The sequence below is a fragment of the Panthera pardus genome, unplaced genomic scaffold, assembly GCF_024362965.1.
Source record: "Panthera pardus isolate Hobbes unplaced genomic scaffold, ASM2436296v1 HiC_scaffold_4, whole genome shotgun sequence".
Taxonomy (NCBI): domain Eukaryota; kingdom Metazoa; phylum Chordata; class Mammalia; order Carnivora; family Felidae; genus Panthera; species Panthera pardus.
The window spans coordinates 18444953-18463417 of record NW_026526969.1 but is presented as its reverse complement, the minus strand read 5'-3'; the positions used below and the strand labels follow the sequence as shown (position 1 = coordinate 18463417).

The following is an 18465-nucleotide window of genomic DNA, read 5'->3' as shown; positions in this document are numbered from 1 at the left end:
TGCCTGGATCGGGGGATCCTACTGCCAGCTGCTTCCCCGCCCCCAACCCAGCCACCCTCCACCTGGACCCGCTTGATGGTCTAGCTGTAGGAAGCGGGGTATCCGGTCATCGTATGTGCAGGCCCCTCCAAAAGCTCCTGACAGCCTTGCCCTGCAGGGGTGGGGGGTGGTGATCTGCCCCTCTCTGCAAATGAGAGAAGTGAGCCTGGGCCGGGACTCCCGACCCTAGCCCACCTGTCTGTAGAATACTGCAGCTGTGACAAGGTGAGCGCCGGAGGCCCAGGAGGTCAGAAGGGTGAGACCTCTGTGTGTGAGCACTGGCTGGGGAGCACGAGGCCGTGGGGAGTGGTCAGTGTCTGTTAAGCAAGACTGTCCAGCCCGGGAGTTGCCACAGTCTGTGGCCCGAGGCTGGAGAGTAAACACACTTGGTGGGGAATCAGATTGGTGCTGGGCGAGACCGTGACCCCACCGGTGCTGGGGATGGGGGTTGAGCCCCCGTTGGTGGCAGGTGTGGGAGGCTGCACCGCACTTGGTGCTGGAGCGCTGCCCTGGGGTTGGGGTTCAGACTGAGGCTGGGGGGCAGGGAGCTGTTGCCCTGCATTGTTTGTGGAAAGAGCAGGAGGCTGCAGGGGAAGAGACGGCAGTTGGGGGTGGGGGTGCGGGTTCCCTGACACCGAATTCATTATTGGGAGATTCCTCTTCACAATCCCTCGACACCTCCCACGGGAACCACGGGCCAGAAATGTCTGACAGCCTCTGGCAGGCCGGCTCCCGTGCCGCCCGTGCCGCCCGTGCCCGGGTCTCTCGGCGCCCGGGTCCCCGCCCGCCCACTGCCTCCGAGTCCCTCCCCCCGCCCCGTGGGTCCCGCAGCCTCTGGAAACCTCTCTCGGGCTCAGCCTCGCGCCGCCGCCGTGTCGGGGCTCAGTGTCCAGCACCGCCCCCCCACCCCCGGCGGCTGCCGTCCCCAGCCCCTGGCGGTCGCCTGGGGCCGCGGGCTGTCCGCAGAGGCCGGCGCGGCCGGCGCGGCCCGCACGTGGGGAGGGGGCGTCTCGGGAGCACGGGGCCCGATGTAGGGGCGGAGCCAAGGAGCCGGGCGCGCGGCCGGCGCGGGCGGACGGAGGTCAGCGGCCGCAGGAGGGGGACCCAGGCGTCCGGGAGGCGGCGCCAGGTGCCGCGCCCCCGCCCTGGGCCGCCCCCCGCCCGTGACGCGCTCCCCGCCCCTCGGCGCCGGGAGCCCGAGCCCGAGCCCGAGCCCGAGCCCGAGCCCGAGCCCGAGGACCGCGCCGGGCGCGGGCGGCGGAGGAGGCGGCGGGGGAGGCAGGAGGATGCGGCCGGGGCCGCGGGGCCGCCGCCGCCGCCTCTGAGCCGCGCCGAGCGCACGGAGCGCAGCCGCGTCGCTGCGGCCCGGCCGCGCCATGGGGAAGGAGCAAGAGCTGGTGCAGGCGGTGAAGGCGGAGGACGTGGGGACCGCGCAGAGGCTGCTGCAGAGGCCGCGGCCCGGGAAGGCCAGTGAGTGCGGGGGGCGCGGGCGGGCGGGGGCCACCTCGGGCGCCGGCCCCCCACCCCTCCCGGCGCGGGGGATGCTGTCGGGTCCCCGGGGGCGGGGCGGGGCCAGCGGCGCCCAGACCCTCGGTCCGCACCTCCGCCTCCGGCCCGTCCCCCAGCCCTCCCCCCCCCCCCCCAACCAGCCGGCCCCTGGCCGCAGGCGTCCCCCTCCCTTCCCGGGCTACGGGCTGACAGCTGGAGGGCTTTGCTGGGCCGTCAAAGGGCGAGGCAGATGCCACCCCCACCCCCCCGCCCCGCTTCCCCACCGTGGAGGGAGGGAGGGGGCCCTGGCGGTGAGGGGCCACCACAGGACTGACAGTCCCTGTCAGACCCCCTCCCCGCCCCATGTTTAATAACACGCTTTGCAGGGAATGGGGGGCAGGACCGTGTTGGGGGTGTGGCTGCCCAGGCATGGCCGGCTGGGGGCCATTTACTCATGCGGGAGCAGAGGCCCAAGGTCGCCCAGCCCAGGGCAAGCCTGTGCTCCAGGCAGGTGCAGACCCTGCCGCAGACCCGGGTCCTCTCTGGCTTCCCTGCTGGGAAAGGGGCTGGGCAGTGGGGGGAGGGGGCTCCCAGTGGCCATCCTGAGCTTGCGCTGTGAGGGCCCCCGGGAAAGGTTGGGAGCTTGGAGTCCTGATCCCAGCACTCATCCCAGCTCAGCCCAGAGCCTCCCCGGGGGCCACCGGAGATGGATGGATGGGTGTGTGGACAAGCTGGGTGTGCGGCTGCGCACGTATGGCCATGTCAGTGTGTCAGGGCACCTGTGCGGGCGCGGGCAGGACTCTGCAGGGTGGCACGTGCGGTCTGGGTGCCTCACTCTCCCCCCGCCCCCACCCCCCCACCCCCACCCCCAGGGACTGTAGGTAACCCAGGGCACATATATACAGGCTGGCTCTGTCTTGTGCTCTCCAGGCCCAGGGATGGTCTGCTAGTTGGGGTCAGCTTCACGGCCTCAGGGCTCAGAAGGGGAGGGCTTCTAGGCCGAGGCAGCCTTAGCAGAGCCTTGAAAGCAGGTGGACGGATTGAAAGGAGGGATTGAAAGGGAGGGAAGGCAAGGTAAAGGTTTCCACCTAGTGGTCACGCGACCTTGGGAACCGAGGACTCTGGCTCTCCAGTCCTCAGTCTCCTCATCTGTAGGATGGGGACGGTTTTGGTCCCTGCCTCACAGAAGAGCACGCACGAAGGACAGGTACTTCATACGTGCTCGGGAAGTGCTGTGACTGTCTCCTTAGGCAGCCCCAGACGGGCTTCAGGGGAAGCGGGGGCATCAGATTGGGCCGTCCAGGGAAGGTGTGGGGACTTGTACCTGGATCTTTGCATTTGTCCCTGCATGGTCTGCTTTCTGGGAGAGACACCTGCCCTGGGCCCCGTATCTGGGCTCTCTGACTCACAGGGGCGGGCGTAATAAATCAGACAGAGAAATCCCTCCATGAATTAGCTCGGTTGTCATGGCGACGCTGGCCTGCTTTGGAGTAAGATGTATTTTGATTCAGCAAAGTACAGGCTGGAGTTTGGGCCATGGGGTGGGGGGCATCCAGCGGTGCTCTCTCGGACCCCCGGACTCCAGAGGTCTTCCCTGGATAGTTGTTTCTGTGACCTCCACCCACTTCTGGTACCTTCCCTCCACCCCAAGCCCCGAGTGTTGCCCCAGGGTCTGCCTCCAAGCAAGCCTCCTCTCACACGCTCAGGCACCGGGACCCTCAGCGGCTGTCCTTGAGGGGAAGGAGACGGTGATCTGGAGGGAGAATGCCAGGGTGGGGCTGGCCTTGTGCCCTTTCTTCTGGCCCCACCTCCCCTTCCCCGAATTCACTGCACGCTACAGACCAACATGCCTGTTTCGTCTCACCTTGGCCCACTAATACTTCCCTTGCGGTATCCGGCCGGAGCTCCCTGCCTGGGGCGGGGGCAGGGGGGAGACCACCTGGCCCTGCCTGACCTGGGGAGGTGAGAGAGCGCCTTGCCCTGTGCTGGCGTCAGAGGCCAGGACTGCATCCCTAGAGGGGACAGATGTGGCTCCGTGGGGCTGGCGGACAAGTGGCTTCTGTGGTTGGAGGAGCATCTGGGCAGGGGTGGAGGGAGGCCACAAGGGCAGCTGTGCGAGAGGGGCTGAGACCCCACCCCCACCCCCTGCCTGGGCCTCTGCAGTTTGGAGTCTGGGGCCCACCTCAAGGGCAGGGACGGTCCCAGGAAAGTGGTGAGAGGACTGGCTGACGAGAGCTGGGAGAGCCCAAGACATGGGGCAGGCTGGGGACGAAGTTTATGTACATCGGCCACGTGGAGGCTGCGGGACTTGGGCCCTTGTGGACCAGAGAAAGGGGACCTCTGGGGCCCCACCTGCCCCCTTCTGCCCCTCAGGCCCCTCCAGCCGTGCCTGCTCCAGCGTCACACAGAGCGCCTGTCTCTGTGAACTGCGCCTCCCCAACCCCAGGCGGGCCTCGGTTGTGTGACTTCCCTGTGAGCCCGGGGCCCACCCCGGGAATCGGGGGTGCTCCAAGATCTCGGGCTCCCCTCCGCCAATTCCAGCCACTTTCCCCTCTGAGGAGACCTGCAGCGAGGAGGGGGTGACGGGACCTCAGCGGGATTCCCCCCTCGTGTAAGGAGTGGTCTTCCTGATGGGGACTGCCCTTCCCCGCTGGTGTCTGTGCTACTTCTGGGTCCTTGACCTCCAGCCCCTCTAAAATTTCAATGCCTGCAGGTGTGGCCAGGTGAGAGGGGTGGGGAGACCTGGCTACCTTGGAATTAACGAGGAGGGGGAGCAAACATCAGAGCTGGGCAGAGTGTTCTAGAAGAGAACATCCTGAGCATGGCCCCCAGGGGGCAGGTGCTACGGGACAGCAATGTTGGGGATCCAGGGTATCTGTTCCGGCACGAATTTACCTAGCATCTCATATGGGCCCCGCACTGTTCCTGCCACCAAGGATATGGCATTGAGCACAATAGATAAAAACCCCATCCTTCTGGATCGTGTTGTTTAGTGATGGAGACAGACAACAACCATTAGGCGGTATTGATAGGGGGCAGACAGAGAAACACAACAGATAGGGACAGGAAGGGGGTTGCCATTCTAGATGGGGAGCCCGGTGGGGCTTCTCCAAGCAGGTGACGTTTGGATAAAGTCCTGAATGACATAAGGGAGAGAGTCATGGGGATAAATGGGGGAAAAGCAGCACCCCCCACCCCACCATATACACAGTGTGTGCAAAGGCCCTGTGGCAGGGGCTGCCAGTGTGCTGTAGCGCCATCACTGAGGCTTGTGTGGCTGGAAGAGGGCTGATGAGAAAGTCAAAGCGAAGCAGGAGGGCCATGTCCTGTGAGCCATTGGCCAGCACTGGTCTTCACCCCCAGTGACACAGGAGCTGTTGGAGGGTTTCAGGAGAGGAGCGGTGGGATGTGACATGTTCTAACAGGGTCCCCCTGACCTCAGTGGTACAGAGGACAGACTGCGGGGCAGGGTACAAGTGGGGATGCCAGTGGAGAGGTGATGGCAGCGATCCTTTGAGAGATGCTGGCCTGGTCAGAGTGGTGACAGTGACCGTGGGGAGAATGATAGGACCCCGCGTGTATTCGGAGGTCGTCTTGAAGGTGGAGGCAAACAGGACTTGCTGATGGAGACACTGTCGGGCGCTCAGGGCTGACTCCAAGGCTTTGGCCTGGACCACTGAGGGGAGGGTGGCTTTGCTGCCACCTTAGATGGACGTCAGTGTCCCAAAGTGTGTGAGCAGGGCGGGAGTGGGGCAGCGGAGACGCCTCTTTCCCAGGAGCCTCTGCTCTGCTCTACTCTGTGCAGGAGAAACCCCTCGCTGGAGAGGTTGGGGGTGGGATTCCCACGGAGCTAAAACTAGTAATTGCCACTTACGGAGGCGACTCTCTGCCAGACCCTTCGTGCTTTAAGGGTGGACGCACACTGAAGCCTATGAGGCTCGCCCCATTAGCCCCCTTTGAGCTCAAGGCCAGGGCTATAGGGCTAGTAAGGGCCCAGTGAGACTCTGAATTTGAGCCCTACTGACTTTGTAGGCTCTGTGGGCCCTCGAGGCCTCACACCATGCATCCCGCGGCTGAGAGCCAAGGCTGGGGCAGTGGGGGCTGCTGTGGGTCACCAAGCAGCTCCTGGAGCAGCCCCTCTGTGACTCGACTCCCTTGGGTTCCTGCTCTTGGGGGCCCCTGCCTCCATCCCTGTCCTGGGCCTGGACAAAGGGGCTTCTGTCCTGCCAGCCCCTCCCTCACAGAGCGACTGACCCACAAATGGGTTATGTAACCATGGCCCAGACAGGCAGGGGCTTGGCCTGAGTCCGGCTGGAACCGAGCCCACAGGGAGGGTTTCGGTGGGCTCCCCTCCTCTGACAGTCAGCTGGTGGAGGCCAGGACCTGGGGGAGGGGGCGGTTCGGGAGGAGACTAGGGACCCAAAGGGAGGGCTTGGGCCCCTCGGGCTTCAGGCAGACTGATCCCAGTGCCCAAGTGGGCCCTTGTAGGTGTGGTGGCCATGCTTGTGTCGTCACTCAGGGGCACCAGGCCGCCAGCCTGCCTCCCCTTCCTGCCTTGCCAGGTGGGACTCAACCACACAGGCAGGCGCGGGGCTGGGAACGGGGGGAGGCTGCACCCTGAAAATGCAGATCTTCCCCCAGAGATACCCCCATTTCCGGGTGTTCCAGCCTTCCCAGGCCACCCCCGGCCCCATCTGGGTCCTTTGGAGAAACAGATTGTGCCGGCTCTCTCCCTCCCGCCATCGGCAGGTGCTTCGCCAGCGTCCCAAGGGAGGGGGTACATGTGCACATGTGTGTGCCTGTGTGGGTGCACAGCTCTGGCTTCCTCCCCCCGGTGGGGACAGGCTTGGAGCCTTTGGCTCTGTGAACTTACCAACACCTTAGTTCAGTCCAAAAGCTGGTACCTGGAGCTGAGTGCAGGGGACAGAGATGAAATGTTTTCTGGCTAAAGACTAAAGACAGCTTTGGCTCTGAGCCTGCCAGAGAGCTAGCCAGCACCCTCTGCCTGCTCTTAGGCTGCCTGGAGGGGCTGGGCAGAGCCCCCCTCACTGTCACTTTCCCATCCCTAGAGCTCCTGGGCTCCACCAAGAAGATCAACGTCAACTTCCAGGACCCAGATGGGTGAGTTCTCAGCCAGGGAGATGCCCGGCTGGCAAGGGGTTCCAGGGGGGCTCCTGCGGAAGGCCGGGGTGCCCGAGTCCTTGCCTTTTCATGCCTGTCGCCCGCTGCAGCTTCTCGGCCCTGCACCACGCGGCCCTGAACGGCAACACAGAATTGATCACCCTGCTGCTGGAGGCCCAGGCTGCTGTGGACATCAAGGACAACAAAGGCAAGGCCTGATGGGGACCTCGGAGCCCGATCAGGGGGTCAAGGTCAGGGGTGGTGTCTCTAGAGACCTGAACGGTCCCATGATTGAGGTGTCAGTCCGGAGCCTCCATCTGGGTGGAAGCGGGATTCCATGGGATCAGTATCCTGCGGGCCTGGGTTGGCTCCAGGGTCAAGGGCTAGCTCCCAACGGGCCCCCTGCCCACTCCTAGGCATGCGGCCACTGCACTATGCGGCCTGGCAGGGCCGGAAGGAGCCCATGAAGCTGGTGCTGAAGGCGGGCTCGGCGGTGAACATCCCGTCTGACGAGGGCCACATCCCTCTGCACCTGGCAGCCCAGCACGGTCACTATGATGTGGTAAGGGACGCCTCAGGGTGGGGGTGGGGAGGGCCCCGGCACGGGCGGTGCCAGCCCAGCGGCCGCCCTCGAGGCTGACTGCACCCTGCGGCCCCACAGTCCGAAATGCTGCTACAGCACCAGTCCAATCCGTGCATGGTGGACAACTCGGGGAAGACGCCCCTGGACCTGGCTTGTGAGTTCGGCCGCGTCGGGGTAAGTGTCCCCAGAGAGCCGGGTGGGACTCCATCTGCTCCGTCTTCCCTCCCGGGGTGGGGGAGGGGAGACACGCCTGCAGCCTCCCGCCCCATGTGCGGGCCCCCCTTCTCTGACCCCTCCTCAAGGTGGTCCAGCTGCTTCTGAACAGCAACATGTGCGCGGCCTTGCTGGAGCCCCGGCCGGGGGATACGACCGACCCCAACGGCACCAGCCCCCTGCACCTGGCAGCCAAGAACGGCCACATTGACATCATCAGGTATGGCCGAGTGCGGCTGGGGGGAGGGAGACCCGGCCGTGGGCTTCCTGCTCCTGGTTTAGTGACAGGAGCAGCCAGGGAGCCACGGGGATGCCATGAGGCCTCCGCGTGCAAAGGATGCCTCCGGCCGCCCACGTAAAGGATGCACTGGAGGGGTGTGGGGGGTGGCTTCTTCAGCCCCAAGCCCAGGTTGTGGCCCTGGCACTTGCTGAGCGACCTCGTGGAGACACTTGACTTCTCTGAGACTCCGCCGTACGGGTTAGCACGAGGCCAGCACTTGCACCAGTGCTTGGTCCCTGTCAGATCCCCCCGTCGCCCGCCCGGAGGCAGGGCAGGGCTGGCTCACCTCGGGGCCTGGGACCTGGGGCCCCATGGGGGGATGGGACGGAGCTCCTGCCACAAGGCGCTGCCTGCTCCCATCCGCCCACCCTCCTTCTAGACTCCTCCTCCAAGCCGGCATCGACATAAACCGCCAGACCAAGTCTGGCACGGCCCTGCATGAGGCCGCACTCTGCGGGAAGACGGAAGTGGTCCGGCTGCTGCTGGATGTGAGTCAGGGGGCCGGGGGAGCTGGGGCAGGTGGGGGCACGGGGGCTCCTGACGGGCCTCACCCTCTGGCACATACAGAATGGGATTAATGCCCACGTGAGGAACACCTACAGCCAGACGGCCCTGGACATTGTGCACCAGTTCACCACATCCCAAGCCAGCAAGGAGATCAAACAACTGCTTCGAGGTGGGACCGGGGCGGGGTTGGGGGGGGGGGGGCTGGGGATAATGGGGAGGGCAGGGCTGGGTCAGGCCAGCTCGAAGGACTGTGGGGGGGGTCTGTCTCCTGTGTCCCCAGAGGCCTCGGCGGCCCTGCAGGTCCGGGCGACCAAGGATTACTGCAACAATTACGACCTGACCAGCCTCAACGTGAAAGCTGGGGACATCATCACGGTAAGGACGGCCCGGGGCTGCGCGGGCAAGGGTGGGCAGGACCCCGGACGTGACGCCCATAACACCTTGTGCAGCAGTTGGGTGGTCTGGGGGCCACCCGCCCACTGGGCCTGTGGGGTGTCCCCCTGAGCACGTCCCCCCCCCCCCCCCCCCCGCCTCATCTGGCAGGTCCTAGAGCAGCATCCCGATGGCCGGTGGAAGGGCTGTATCCATGACAACCGGACAGGCAACGACCGGGTGGGCTACTTCCCGTCGTCCCTGGGCGAGGCCATCGTGAAGCGAGCAGGCAAGTCCCACCCAGGCCCGGGCTTGGGGGCCCGAAGGAAGCCGGTGCACGTGTGTTGGGTGGCAAGGCCACTCCTAGGTGTGGGATCCAGAGTGGGGTCCTGCCGGCTCTCATCAGCACCCCCACACCTTTTCCTTCATTTATTTAGTAGACATTGTGCACCAGCCACTAGGAATAGACGGTGACCCAGACGTCCAAGAATGATGGACGTCACTCTTGCTCTCGCGGAGCTCACCTCTGGGAAGGGAGGGGAGCAGGGGCCAGTGGCGTAAATACACGAACAGACGTGCCGACTGATGCCATAGGGAACGTGGACAGAGACCTGCTTCTTAGGGTGCTCAGAGAAGCCCCTGAGAAATGGGAGGGGCTGGCCCCAGGCACAGCATCCTGACAGCAGGGCTCACATATGCAAAGGCACTGAGGCAGAAGAGAGCATAAGGGTCCCAAAGGAGGCCAGCATAGCATGGCTGGTGCAGAGTGAGAGAGAGGGTTGGGGGGCGAATCCACAGGGCATGGATTGTTTTCAGACGGGACCACTGAGAGGGTTACCTCCTAGAGAGGATGAGGACATTGACAGGTGGGGTGAGGGTACGGTGTGTGTGTGGGGGCAGTTAGGAGGCGTGGCCAGCCTGCCCAGTGTCATCTAGGCTTTTGGGGACCTCTTCCCCCTCCCTGCTCCCCTGGCAGAGGAGGTACACCCTCTGCTCTCCCCACCCGGGACCACAGGGCCACTGGCAGGACTGCCTGGCCTGGGCCCTCTTGCCCCGTTCTCCTGCTCTCAAATGTATAGGGTGGGGAGGGGGTCTTCTGAGGTTCTCTCAGCTCCTTGGAGACAGCTAGGGCCAGACAGGCCAGGGACACCCCCTCTCCATGTCAGGCCCCCAGACCCGGCTGGTCTGAGATTCCAGGAAGCTGTTCCTGGTCCACAGGTTCTCGGGCAGGTACTGAACCAAGCCCATCCCAGGCAGGCAGCTCACCGGGGCCCTCTGCGCCCCCCGAGGAGATCTGGGTGCTGAGGAAGCCTTTTGCAGGTACGTGGGGGGGCCCCCCGGTGAGCAGGGCAGCGGAGCTTCCCAGGCAGCAGCCGGGCCGGCACCCACGGAGGGTGCTCCCTCGTGTTGGCAGGTGGGGACCGCAGCGGCAGCCTGGGCAGCGTGGCTGGTGGACGAAGCAGTGGGGGCCACACCCTGCATGCGGGGTCCGAAGGGGTCAAGGTAGGTGGTCTGGGGGCAGGGCCGGGGCCGCCTGGGTGCAGAGCGGCGCTGGCCAGCCGTCCCGTCTGGGTTGCAGCTCCTGGCGACGGTCCTGTCGCAGAAGTCGGTCTCTGAGTCCAGCCCTGGGGACGGCCCCGCCAAGCCTCCAGAGGGCTCCACAGGTAAGAGCAAGGACGCGGCACTGCCGGCCTGGCGAGGAGGCGGCCCCCCGAGCGGCCCCCGGCCCCACCACGCCCTCTTGTCTCCAGGTGCAGCCCGGTCCCAGCTCCCAGCGGCCCACGCAGGGCAGGTGTATGGGGAGCAGCCACCCAGGAAGCTGGAGCCAGCCTCGGAGGGCAAGGTACAGAGCCGGGGCTGGCTGCAGGGAGGGGCTCCCGGGCAGCCTGCGTGGTCTGGCCACGGCGTGGCGGGGGGCCCTTGACAGGCCAGGCCCGTACTTCTGTCCGTCTGTCAGTCTGTGTGTGTAGCTGTCATCTATCGCGTGGGTTACGTGTGTCAGCTAGCGCGTCCTGGCAGTGAGACGTGGGTGTGAGGTGAGCAGGGGACGCGCCTGCGTGTGGGTGGCGATGGTGAGCCGGGCACGTGTGCTTGTGTGTGTGCGTGTAGAAGGCCGCGGGTGTGAGGCGAGACCAGGTGTGTGTGCGTGCGTGGCGGGGGGGTGAGCAGGGCCCCGTGTGCTGAGAAGGTGCGAGCGGCTGGCTGTTTCCTCCCCCACACCTCTGGACGGAGCCCACCCGCCAGGGAGTGTGGGGGCTGTGCTGAGGCACCCCACCCGAGGCCCCGGTCCCGAGCCCCTTACACGGGGCTGCACCACAGGGTGTCCCTGGTGCAGGAACGGGGGGATGGTCAGGGAAGCCCATGACACGGACAGCAGCTGGACTCTTCTGGTGGAGACCACGGGAGGAGGCCAGGACGCTGACGGAGCTCGCGATGGCGGCGTCGGGGAGCACACAGTGAGGAGCGGCACCGGTGCCAGGCCGCCCCAGGCCCGGCCACAGGGGGACCGGCGGACGGCAGACCGAGCGGCCGAGGCCTTCGGCTGAGCAGAGAAGGAGACAGCGCAGCGGCCGGGGTGCACGCACGCCCGGTGGGCGGGCAGGCGAGCGAGCCTGCAGCGGGTGCCTTGTGTCTTCCAGAGCGCCGAGGCTGTCGGCCAGTGGCTCGCCACGTTCCAGCTGCAACTCTATGCCCCCAATTTCATCAGCGCTGGCTACGACCTGCCCACCATCAGCCGCATGACCCCGGAGGTGGGCTGCCCAAAGGCTGGCCGCCGGTCACGACCGACATGGCCCCCCCTGCCCCCAGGCTGCTGCTAACGGGCCTCTCCTCTACCTAGGACCTCACGGCCATCGGGGTCACCAAGCCAGGCCACCGGAAGAAGATCACCGCAGAGATCAGCGGCTTGAGCATTCCCGACTGGCTGCCTGAGCACAAACCCGTAAGGCTCCCTGCACCCCAGCGGCTGTGCCCAGGACGGTCAGACAGACAGACAGACTGCCTCCCTGGCTACAGCCCTCACCCGTCCTCCGGGGCTCCAGAGAGAGAAAAGAGGATGGCCTGTTTATCTGTCACGGGTGCTGGAGCCAGCCTTCTGGGGGCAGGGGTGACAGCCTCTGGGGTTCGTCAGGGCAAGGGGAGCCTGAAGCCGGGAGGGTGCCCCTCTCCAGTTCGCGGTCCCGCAAAGATCCCTCCACACCCGGGCAGCCACCCGGGCACCCGCCCGGCACCCCGCAGCACTGCCCACCGCATACCCACCCAGACGCTAGAGGCCCCCGTGCTGACGGATGCGTGTGCACCCAGACACGTGCGCGGGGAGGGTGTCCGCCTGCTTCGTGTGTACAGACAGCACGCGTGCACCAAATATAGCCAAGGCGCCCGCTGACGACTGCATGCACACACCCACACATCGCACCGCACGCGCTGGCTGTGTGGATGGCGGACGCCCACACAGACCACGGTTCGTGCCGTGGCTAACCGTCAACCCGTGGCGTGACAGGTTCTGGGCCTGCGCAAGGTGGGCCCCAGGCCCGTGGAATCTACGCTGCCTCTCTGAGCCTCGGGCTGGGCTTGAGGAGAGATCCCGTGGCCACCCGGAGCCCCCAGGGCTGTGGGTCGGCGACTGGCGGGTTCGTGCTCAGCGTGCTCCGTCGGCGGCTCGGGGGTGCTCCCAACGAGCAGGTCCCCGTCCCGCGGGCCTGCTCTGCTCTGTGCACCCAGGGGTGACCAAGTGTGCCGCGTGTTGGTGGGCGAGTGACATCCAGCTGGGAGTGTGCACAGGTGGACGTGGTTCAGGGAGCCACCACGTGCTTCTGGGTAAAGAGCATCACGGGTAGTTACACGCGTGCGTGATGTGTGCCCAGTGAGGGTGTGGAAGCGGCGTGAGGGCGTGCGCGTGACGTGGAGAGTGTCGGTGCCCGCGTATGGCTGGGATGCACCGTGTGCGTACACGTGTCCGGTCGGTGGTGCCGTGTGTCCGTGTCTATGACGTGCAAGGCGTGTCCCCGGGGTGCCGTCCCCACGGCTGCCTTGGCAGGTGAGGAAGCTCGTTCTTGCCCCCCCCCCCAAACGGTGTCCCGAGGATAGGGTCACCCCTGTGTGTGTGTGTGTGTGTGTGCTCGCACATGCGTGTGTGCCGCTGGCCTTGGGCTCCTACTGAGGTCGCGCTGTCTCTGAAGCTGACACCTCTGGCCTGTCTATCCGTCCTTCTGTCTGTCTGTGCCAGGCTGGCCCGGTGCCCCCACCCCCGAAAGCTCGGAGTAGCGAGCAGGGTGTGGACAGCTAGCTCGGGCTGCCCTCGGTGTCCCCTGCTCCACAGGCGAACCTGGCTGTGTGGCTGTCCATGATCGGCCTGGCCCAGTACTACAAAGTGCTGGTGGACAACGGCTACGAGAACATCGACTTCATTACCGACATCACCTGGGAAGACCTACAGGAGATCGGCATCACCAAGCTGGGTGAGGCCCCCTGGTCCCGGGCTCCTCCGCCTTCTGGTCCCTGCCGCCCTCCCTGGCCTGACCTGCCCGTGCCCTACCCAGGCCACCAGAAGAAGCTGATGCTGGCAGTGAGGAAACTGGCGGAGCTGCAGAAGGCAGAGTACGCCAAGTTCGAGGGGGGACCCCTGCGCCGGAAGGCCCCGCAGTCGCTCGAGGTGATGGCCATTGAGTCACCTCCCCCGCCCGAGCCTGCCCCGGCTGACTGCCAGTCTCCCAAGATGACCACCTTCCAGGACAGCGAGCTCAGTGGTGAGCTGCAGGCTGCCATGACTGGCCCGGCCGAGGGGGGCGCCGCCGCTGCCGCAGCCACCACCGCCACCACTGCCGAGAAGCCCTCCAACCACCTGCCCCCGACGCCGAGGGCCTCCGTGCGGCAGGAGCCCAGCTTGGGTGGACAGGCGCGGCACATGAGCAGCTCTCAGGAGCTGCTGGGGGACGGGCCCCCTGGGCCCGGCAGCCCCATGTCACGAAGCCAGGAGTACCTGCTGGACGAAGGGCCAGCCCCTGGCACCCCACCCAAGGAGACCCGGCCCAGCCGCCACGGCCACAGCGTCAAGCGGGCCAGCGTGCCTCCGGTGCCCGGCAAGCCGCGGCAGGTCCTTCCGCCAGGTGCCAGCCACTTCACACCTCCCCAAACGCCCACGAAAGCCCAGCCGGGCTCCCCTCAAGCCCTGGGGGCGCCTCACGGTCCAGCCCCAGCCACAGCCAAGGTGAAGCCCACCCCGCAGCTGCTGCCACCAACAGAACGACCCATGTCACCCCGTTCGCTGCCTCAGTCACCCACACACCGTGGCTTCGCCTACGTGCTGCCCCAGCCCGTGGAGAGCGACGCAGGGCCGGCCGCTCCCGGGCCCGTGCCCGTGCCCGCGGCCGCCCCCCCCGCCCGTGCCCACACTGTGCCTGCCTCCGGAGGCTGACGCGGAGCCAGGGCGGCCCAAGAAGCGTGCCCACAGCCTGAATCGCTATGCGGCATCCGACAGCGAGCCAGAGCGGGACGAGCTGCTGGTGCCAGCCGCCGCAGGGCCCTACGCCACCGTCCAGCGGCGCGTGGGCCGTAGCCACTCGGTGCGAGCGCCCGCCGGAACCGACAAGAACGTCAACCGCAGCCAGTCCTTCGCGGTGCGGCCCCGAAAGAAGGGGCCGCCCCCGCCCCCGCCCAAGCGCTCCAGCTCAGCCATGGCCAGCGCCAACCTGGCAGATGAGTCGGCGCCAGATGCTGAGACGGAAGGGGCTGGGACCGAGGATGGCCGGCTGGGGGTCCGGGCACAGCGCCGGCGGGCCAGCGACCTGGCTGGCAGCGTGGACACAGGCAGCGCCGGCAGCGTGAAGAGCATCGCAGCCATGCTAGAGCTGTCATCCATTGGGGGTGGGGGCCGAGCAGCCCGCAGGCCCCCCGAGGGCCACCCCACGCCCCGCCCCGCCAGCCCGGAGCCAGGCCGGGTGGCCACGGTGCTGGCCTCGGTGAAGCACAAGGAAGCCATTGGGCCTGACGGTGAGGTGGTGAACAGGCGCCGCACCCTCAGCGGGCCTGTCACGGGACTCCTGGCCACCGCCCGCAGGGCGCCTGGGGAGTCAGGGGGGCCTGCAGACCACGGCCACTTTGTGGAGGATGGGAGCACCCGGCAGCGGTCTCGAGGTCCAGCCAAGGGAGAGGCGAGTGGGGAGGGCCCGCCCCTGGCCAGAGTGGAGGCCAGTGCCACGCTCAAGAGGCGCATCCGAGCCAAGCAGAGCCAGCAGGAGAGCGTCAAGTTCATCCTGACGGAGTCTGACACGGTCAAGCGCCGGCCCAAGGCCAAGGAGCGGGAAGCAGGTCCTGAGCCGCCGCCGCCACTGTCTGTGTACCAGAATGGCACGGGCACCGTGCGCCGCAGGCCGACCTCTGAGCAGACTGGGCCCCCGGAGCTGCCCCCGCCGCCCCCACCTGCAGAACCCCCGCCCTCCGACCTGATGCACCTTCCCCCGCTGCCCCCGCCTGACACGGATTCCCGGAAGCCAGCCAAGCCGCCTGTCTCTCCCAAGCCCATGCTGGCTCAGCCCGTTCCCAAGATCCAGGGCTCACCCACACCTGCCTCCAAGAAGGTGCCGCTGCCAGGTCCTGGCAGCCCAGGTAGGTGAAGGGAGCCAGCTGGGGAAGCCCCCCCCCCTCCCCACTCCACGGTCTGAGGGGTTTTCCTCTTGAACTTGAGGAAGGCCAGGTGGCATGGGGTGGGAAGCACAAGGTGAAGACCCTTGTGCTCAGACCTCAGACCCTGTCATCCACCCACCCATTGGACCACACTGCCGACCCCAAATTGGGAGGAGGGTGGATGTTCGTCACCTTGCTCAGTGGATGAGGCACAGAAACCCAAGGATAACAGCACCTGTTGGAGGGAAGACAGGTGCACGATGCTGGGTCACGGAGGACTCTGGGAGGCTTGAGAGTGACCAAGCTTGAAAGTCACCCCAGCACTAGAGAGAGGGGGCAGGCTTCCAAGCAGAAGGATCAGACATGCAAAGGCCCCGTGGTATTCAAGCAACCCAAGGGCCAGTGTCTGCAGCAGGCCACACCTGAAGGGGGATGGAGGGGGTAGTGTGCGGACAGAGAAGGGTCTGGAAGCCGGTGACCCGAGCAGATACGCATAGGGAAACGCGCCCCCTAGCGGCTGCAGGGAGCCTGGGCTCCGAGGGGCAGCGGGGTCCGCAGCGCGGACGGCGGCGTCTCTGTTCTCGAGGGCGAGGCGGAGCGCTGCGGCAGGGCTCTCCCGCCCCCGGTGCGAATCTCCTCCTCCCCGCAGAGGTGAAGCGCGCCCACGGCACGCCGCCGCCCGTGTCTCCCAAGCCGCCGCCGCCGCCCACGGCGCCCAAGCCGGCCAAGGCCGCGGCGGGGCTGCAGTCGGGCAGTGCCACCCCGTCGCCCGCGCCCTCGCCGGCTCGCCAGCCACCCGCCGCCCTCGCTAAGCCGGCCAGCACGCCGCCCTCGCTGAGCGCCAGCCCCGCCAAGCCCCCGTCCCCCGGCGCGTCCGCGCTGCACGTGCCCGCCAAGCCGCCGCGCGCCGCCGCCGCCGCCACCACGGCCACCGCCGGGCCCCCCGCCGCGCCCGACGGCGCCTCGCCGGGAGACAGCGCCCGGCAGAAGCTGGAGGAGACGAGCGCGTGCCTGGCGGCCGCGCTGCAAGCCGTAGAGGAGAAGATCCGGCAGGAGGACGCGCAGGGCGCGCGGTAGGTGCGGGGCGGGGTCCGCGCGCGCTCCGAGGCTGCGGCGCGCCAGCTCGAGTCGAGGGAGGGGCGGGGCGGGGAGGGGCTGCGGGGCGGGGCCCGGGGCAGCAGGGGCGGGGTCGCGTCGTGCGGGGCCGGGCCCGGGGCGGCGGGGGCGGGGTCGAGTAGGGCTGAGGAGCGGAGGCAGAGGCGGGTCGTGTGGGGCTGCGGAGCCGGGGGTCGAATCTTGCGGATCGGTGGAGGCGGGGCGGGTCGTGAGGGACAGGGGCGGGGCCCGGGCAGGGTGTCGCGCGCCCGCGCCGCCAGCTCACGACGCGCCCGCCCCCAGCCCCTCGTCCGCGGAGGAGAAGAGCACCGGCAGCATACTGGACGACATCGGCAGCATGTTCGACGACCTGGCCGACCAGCTGGACGCCATGCTGGAGTGACGCGGCTGCTCACGTCGGGCCCGCCCGCGCCGCCCGGGGCTCCGGCCCGCACACTGACCTTTACCTCAGGGTGGGCACCTCTGGGCGCAGCGCGAGCGGGCAGGGCGGAGGGCCGACGGGGGCCAGGCGGGCAGGGGCGGGCCCGTGCTGCCCGTCCCCTGCACAAGCACAACTCCTGCCCCCTGGGCCCAGGCCGGACGGCCGGCCTGGAGGACTGCCTGGCCAGGGGACCCGAGGGCTCTAAGTAAATGCTGCTGCCCGGCGGGTGCCCGTCCCCGTCTGCTGCTCCCTGTGCAATAACTGCTGGGCCACACCCGCCCACCCGCGCCGGGCTCTGCCTGCTGCGGGCGAGGAGGGGGCAGCCCCCGGCCCCCTGCCCTGAGGCCAGGCCGGGTCTGCCCTGGGAGGCAGTGGGAGGCGGACGGCCGCTTTGGCCCCCTCCCCGATCTGTGGCAGAGCACAGGCCTATGCCCAGCACAGAACTGCCCATTGGGGACTTCTGCCAGCCGCTCCAGCGCAGCACAAGGGACTGGGGCTGGGATCATGCCCCCTGCCCCACTGTACCCCCCAGAATATAAGCTATCGAGAGTATTAATTTATTGGGAATGAGCTGAGGCAGATTTCCCCAGAGAAACAAAAAGGTATAACTTTAACAAATATATATTTAAAGAAAGAAAAAATATTATTGATTCTATAGAAAACCATTTACCAACTGTAAGGACACTGAAGTCTAGCTCAAGACAAAAGCTGTTAGAGGCCCTGGCTGTCTGTCTGTCCATCCTTCCCTCCCTCCGTCTAGGACACCTGGCCCAGTAGCACAAACAGGAAGCTGGGGTCCGGGAGGGTCCGTGCTCCGCTAGGGCCTCCCCTCGCTCTCCTAACTTCTCTGCGTCTGAAGAACTCGAAGGATGTGCCTTGCTCGCTGCTGGGCTGTGTCCTCCACACCGTGGAGCCGGTGGGGAGGGGCTCCCTGCTCTCCCAGGGTGCCGGTGTGAGGCGCGCCTGGGCTCCGGGGGAGCCGTGCGTGCAGCGTGGGCATGTCAGCTGGGTGACCTCGGTGGGTGCAGGGCGTGCATGCCAGGCTGCGTGTGGCGTGTGTCAGGGTGTGCCTGACCCTCCCTCCTCAGGGCTCCTCGCTGGCCCCGTACAGACAGCCTGCCCTCCCCCATCCGAGTTCCCATGGACGCTTCTGCTCATGGTCCAAGGCTGTGTCGTGTGGTCGTTCTTGCCCTCTCTCTCTTTTCCTCTCTCTCCCCTTTCCAAAAAGTACTGACTGGCCTCCTCTATTGTGTTTGCTGATCCACGTGTGTTGGGCACAACTTTGACGTTTCTTAAAAAAAAAAAAAAAAAAAAAAAAAAAAGAATTTAAAAACGCCGAAAACCAGCGGTTGCGAGGCGGGCGGGTGGAAGGGGTCAGCCAAGGTGGCATCTGAGCGTGTGGGCCCTTTCCAGCTGTCATGCCCTGATACTTCCCCAGGTGGGTGTGCCTGGCCTCTCTTCAACGGGCGGCCCAGGCTGGGGCTCCAGCAAGTGGGGAGGGGGGTTCCGGGCAGGGAGCTACTGTCAGCTGTCAATAAACAGCAGAAAACAGAGCTGCCTGGCTCACTTCTTGGGGATGTGTGTTGGGGAGAACGGGGGTCTAGCTTGCTCCTGGCAGGGAAGAGAAGTCACCAAGAGGGCCACATCCTGGAGCTGACAGGAGCCCTTCTGTGGCTCCTCCCCAGCCTCCCTCCCACTGGCCGC

The 18465-nt window shown here is 66.6% G+C and overlaps 1 protein-coding gene across 1 annotated transcript; it reads left to right on the top strand.

The window, feature by feature from the left end:
- Window positions 1-888: 888 nt before the first annotated feature.
- On the top strand, window positions 889-18314 carry CASKIN1 (CASK interacting protein 1). Its single transcript, XM_053894281.1, is given in 21 exon segments — window positions 889-1509; window positions 6597-6648; window positions 6759-6856; window positions 7065-7210; window positions 7310-7405; window positions 7534-7664; window positions 8104-8212; window positions 8292-8400; window positions 8512-8606; window positions 8775-8892; window positions 9822-9923; window positions 10018-10106; window positions 10183-10267; window positions 10355-10446; window positions 11243-11353; window positions 11443-11544; window positions 12922-13060; window positions 13142-13974; window positions 13976-15206; window positions 15874-16297; window positions 16623-18314. Coding segments are annotated over 21 exon segments (4356 nt in total). The 5' UTR covers window positions 889-1415; the 3' UTR covers window positions 16723-18314.
- The last annotated feature ends 151 nt before the right edge of the window (window positions 18315-18465 follow it).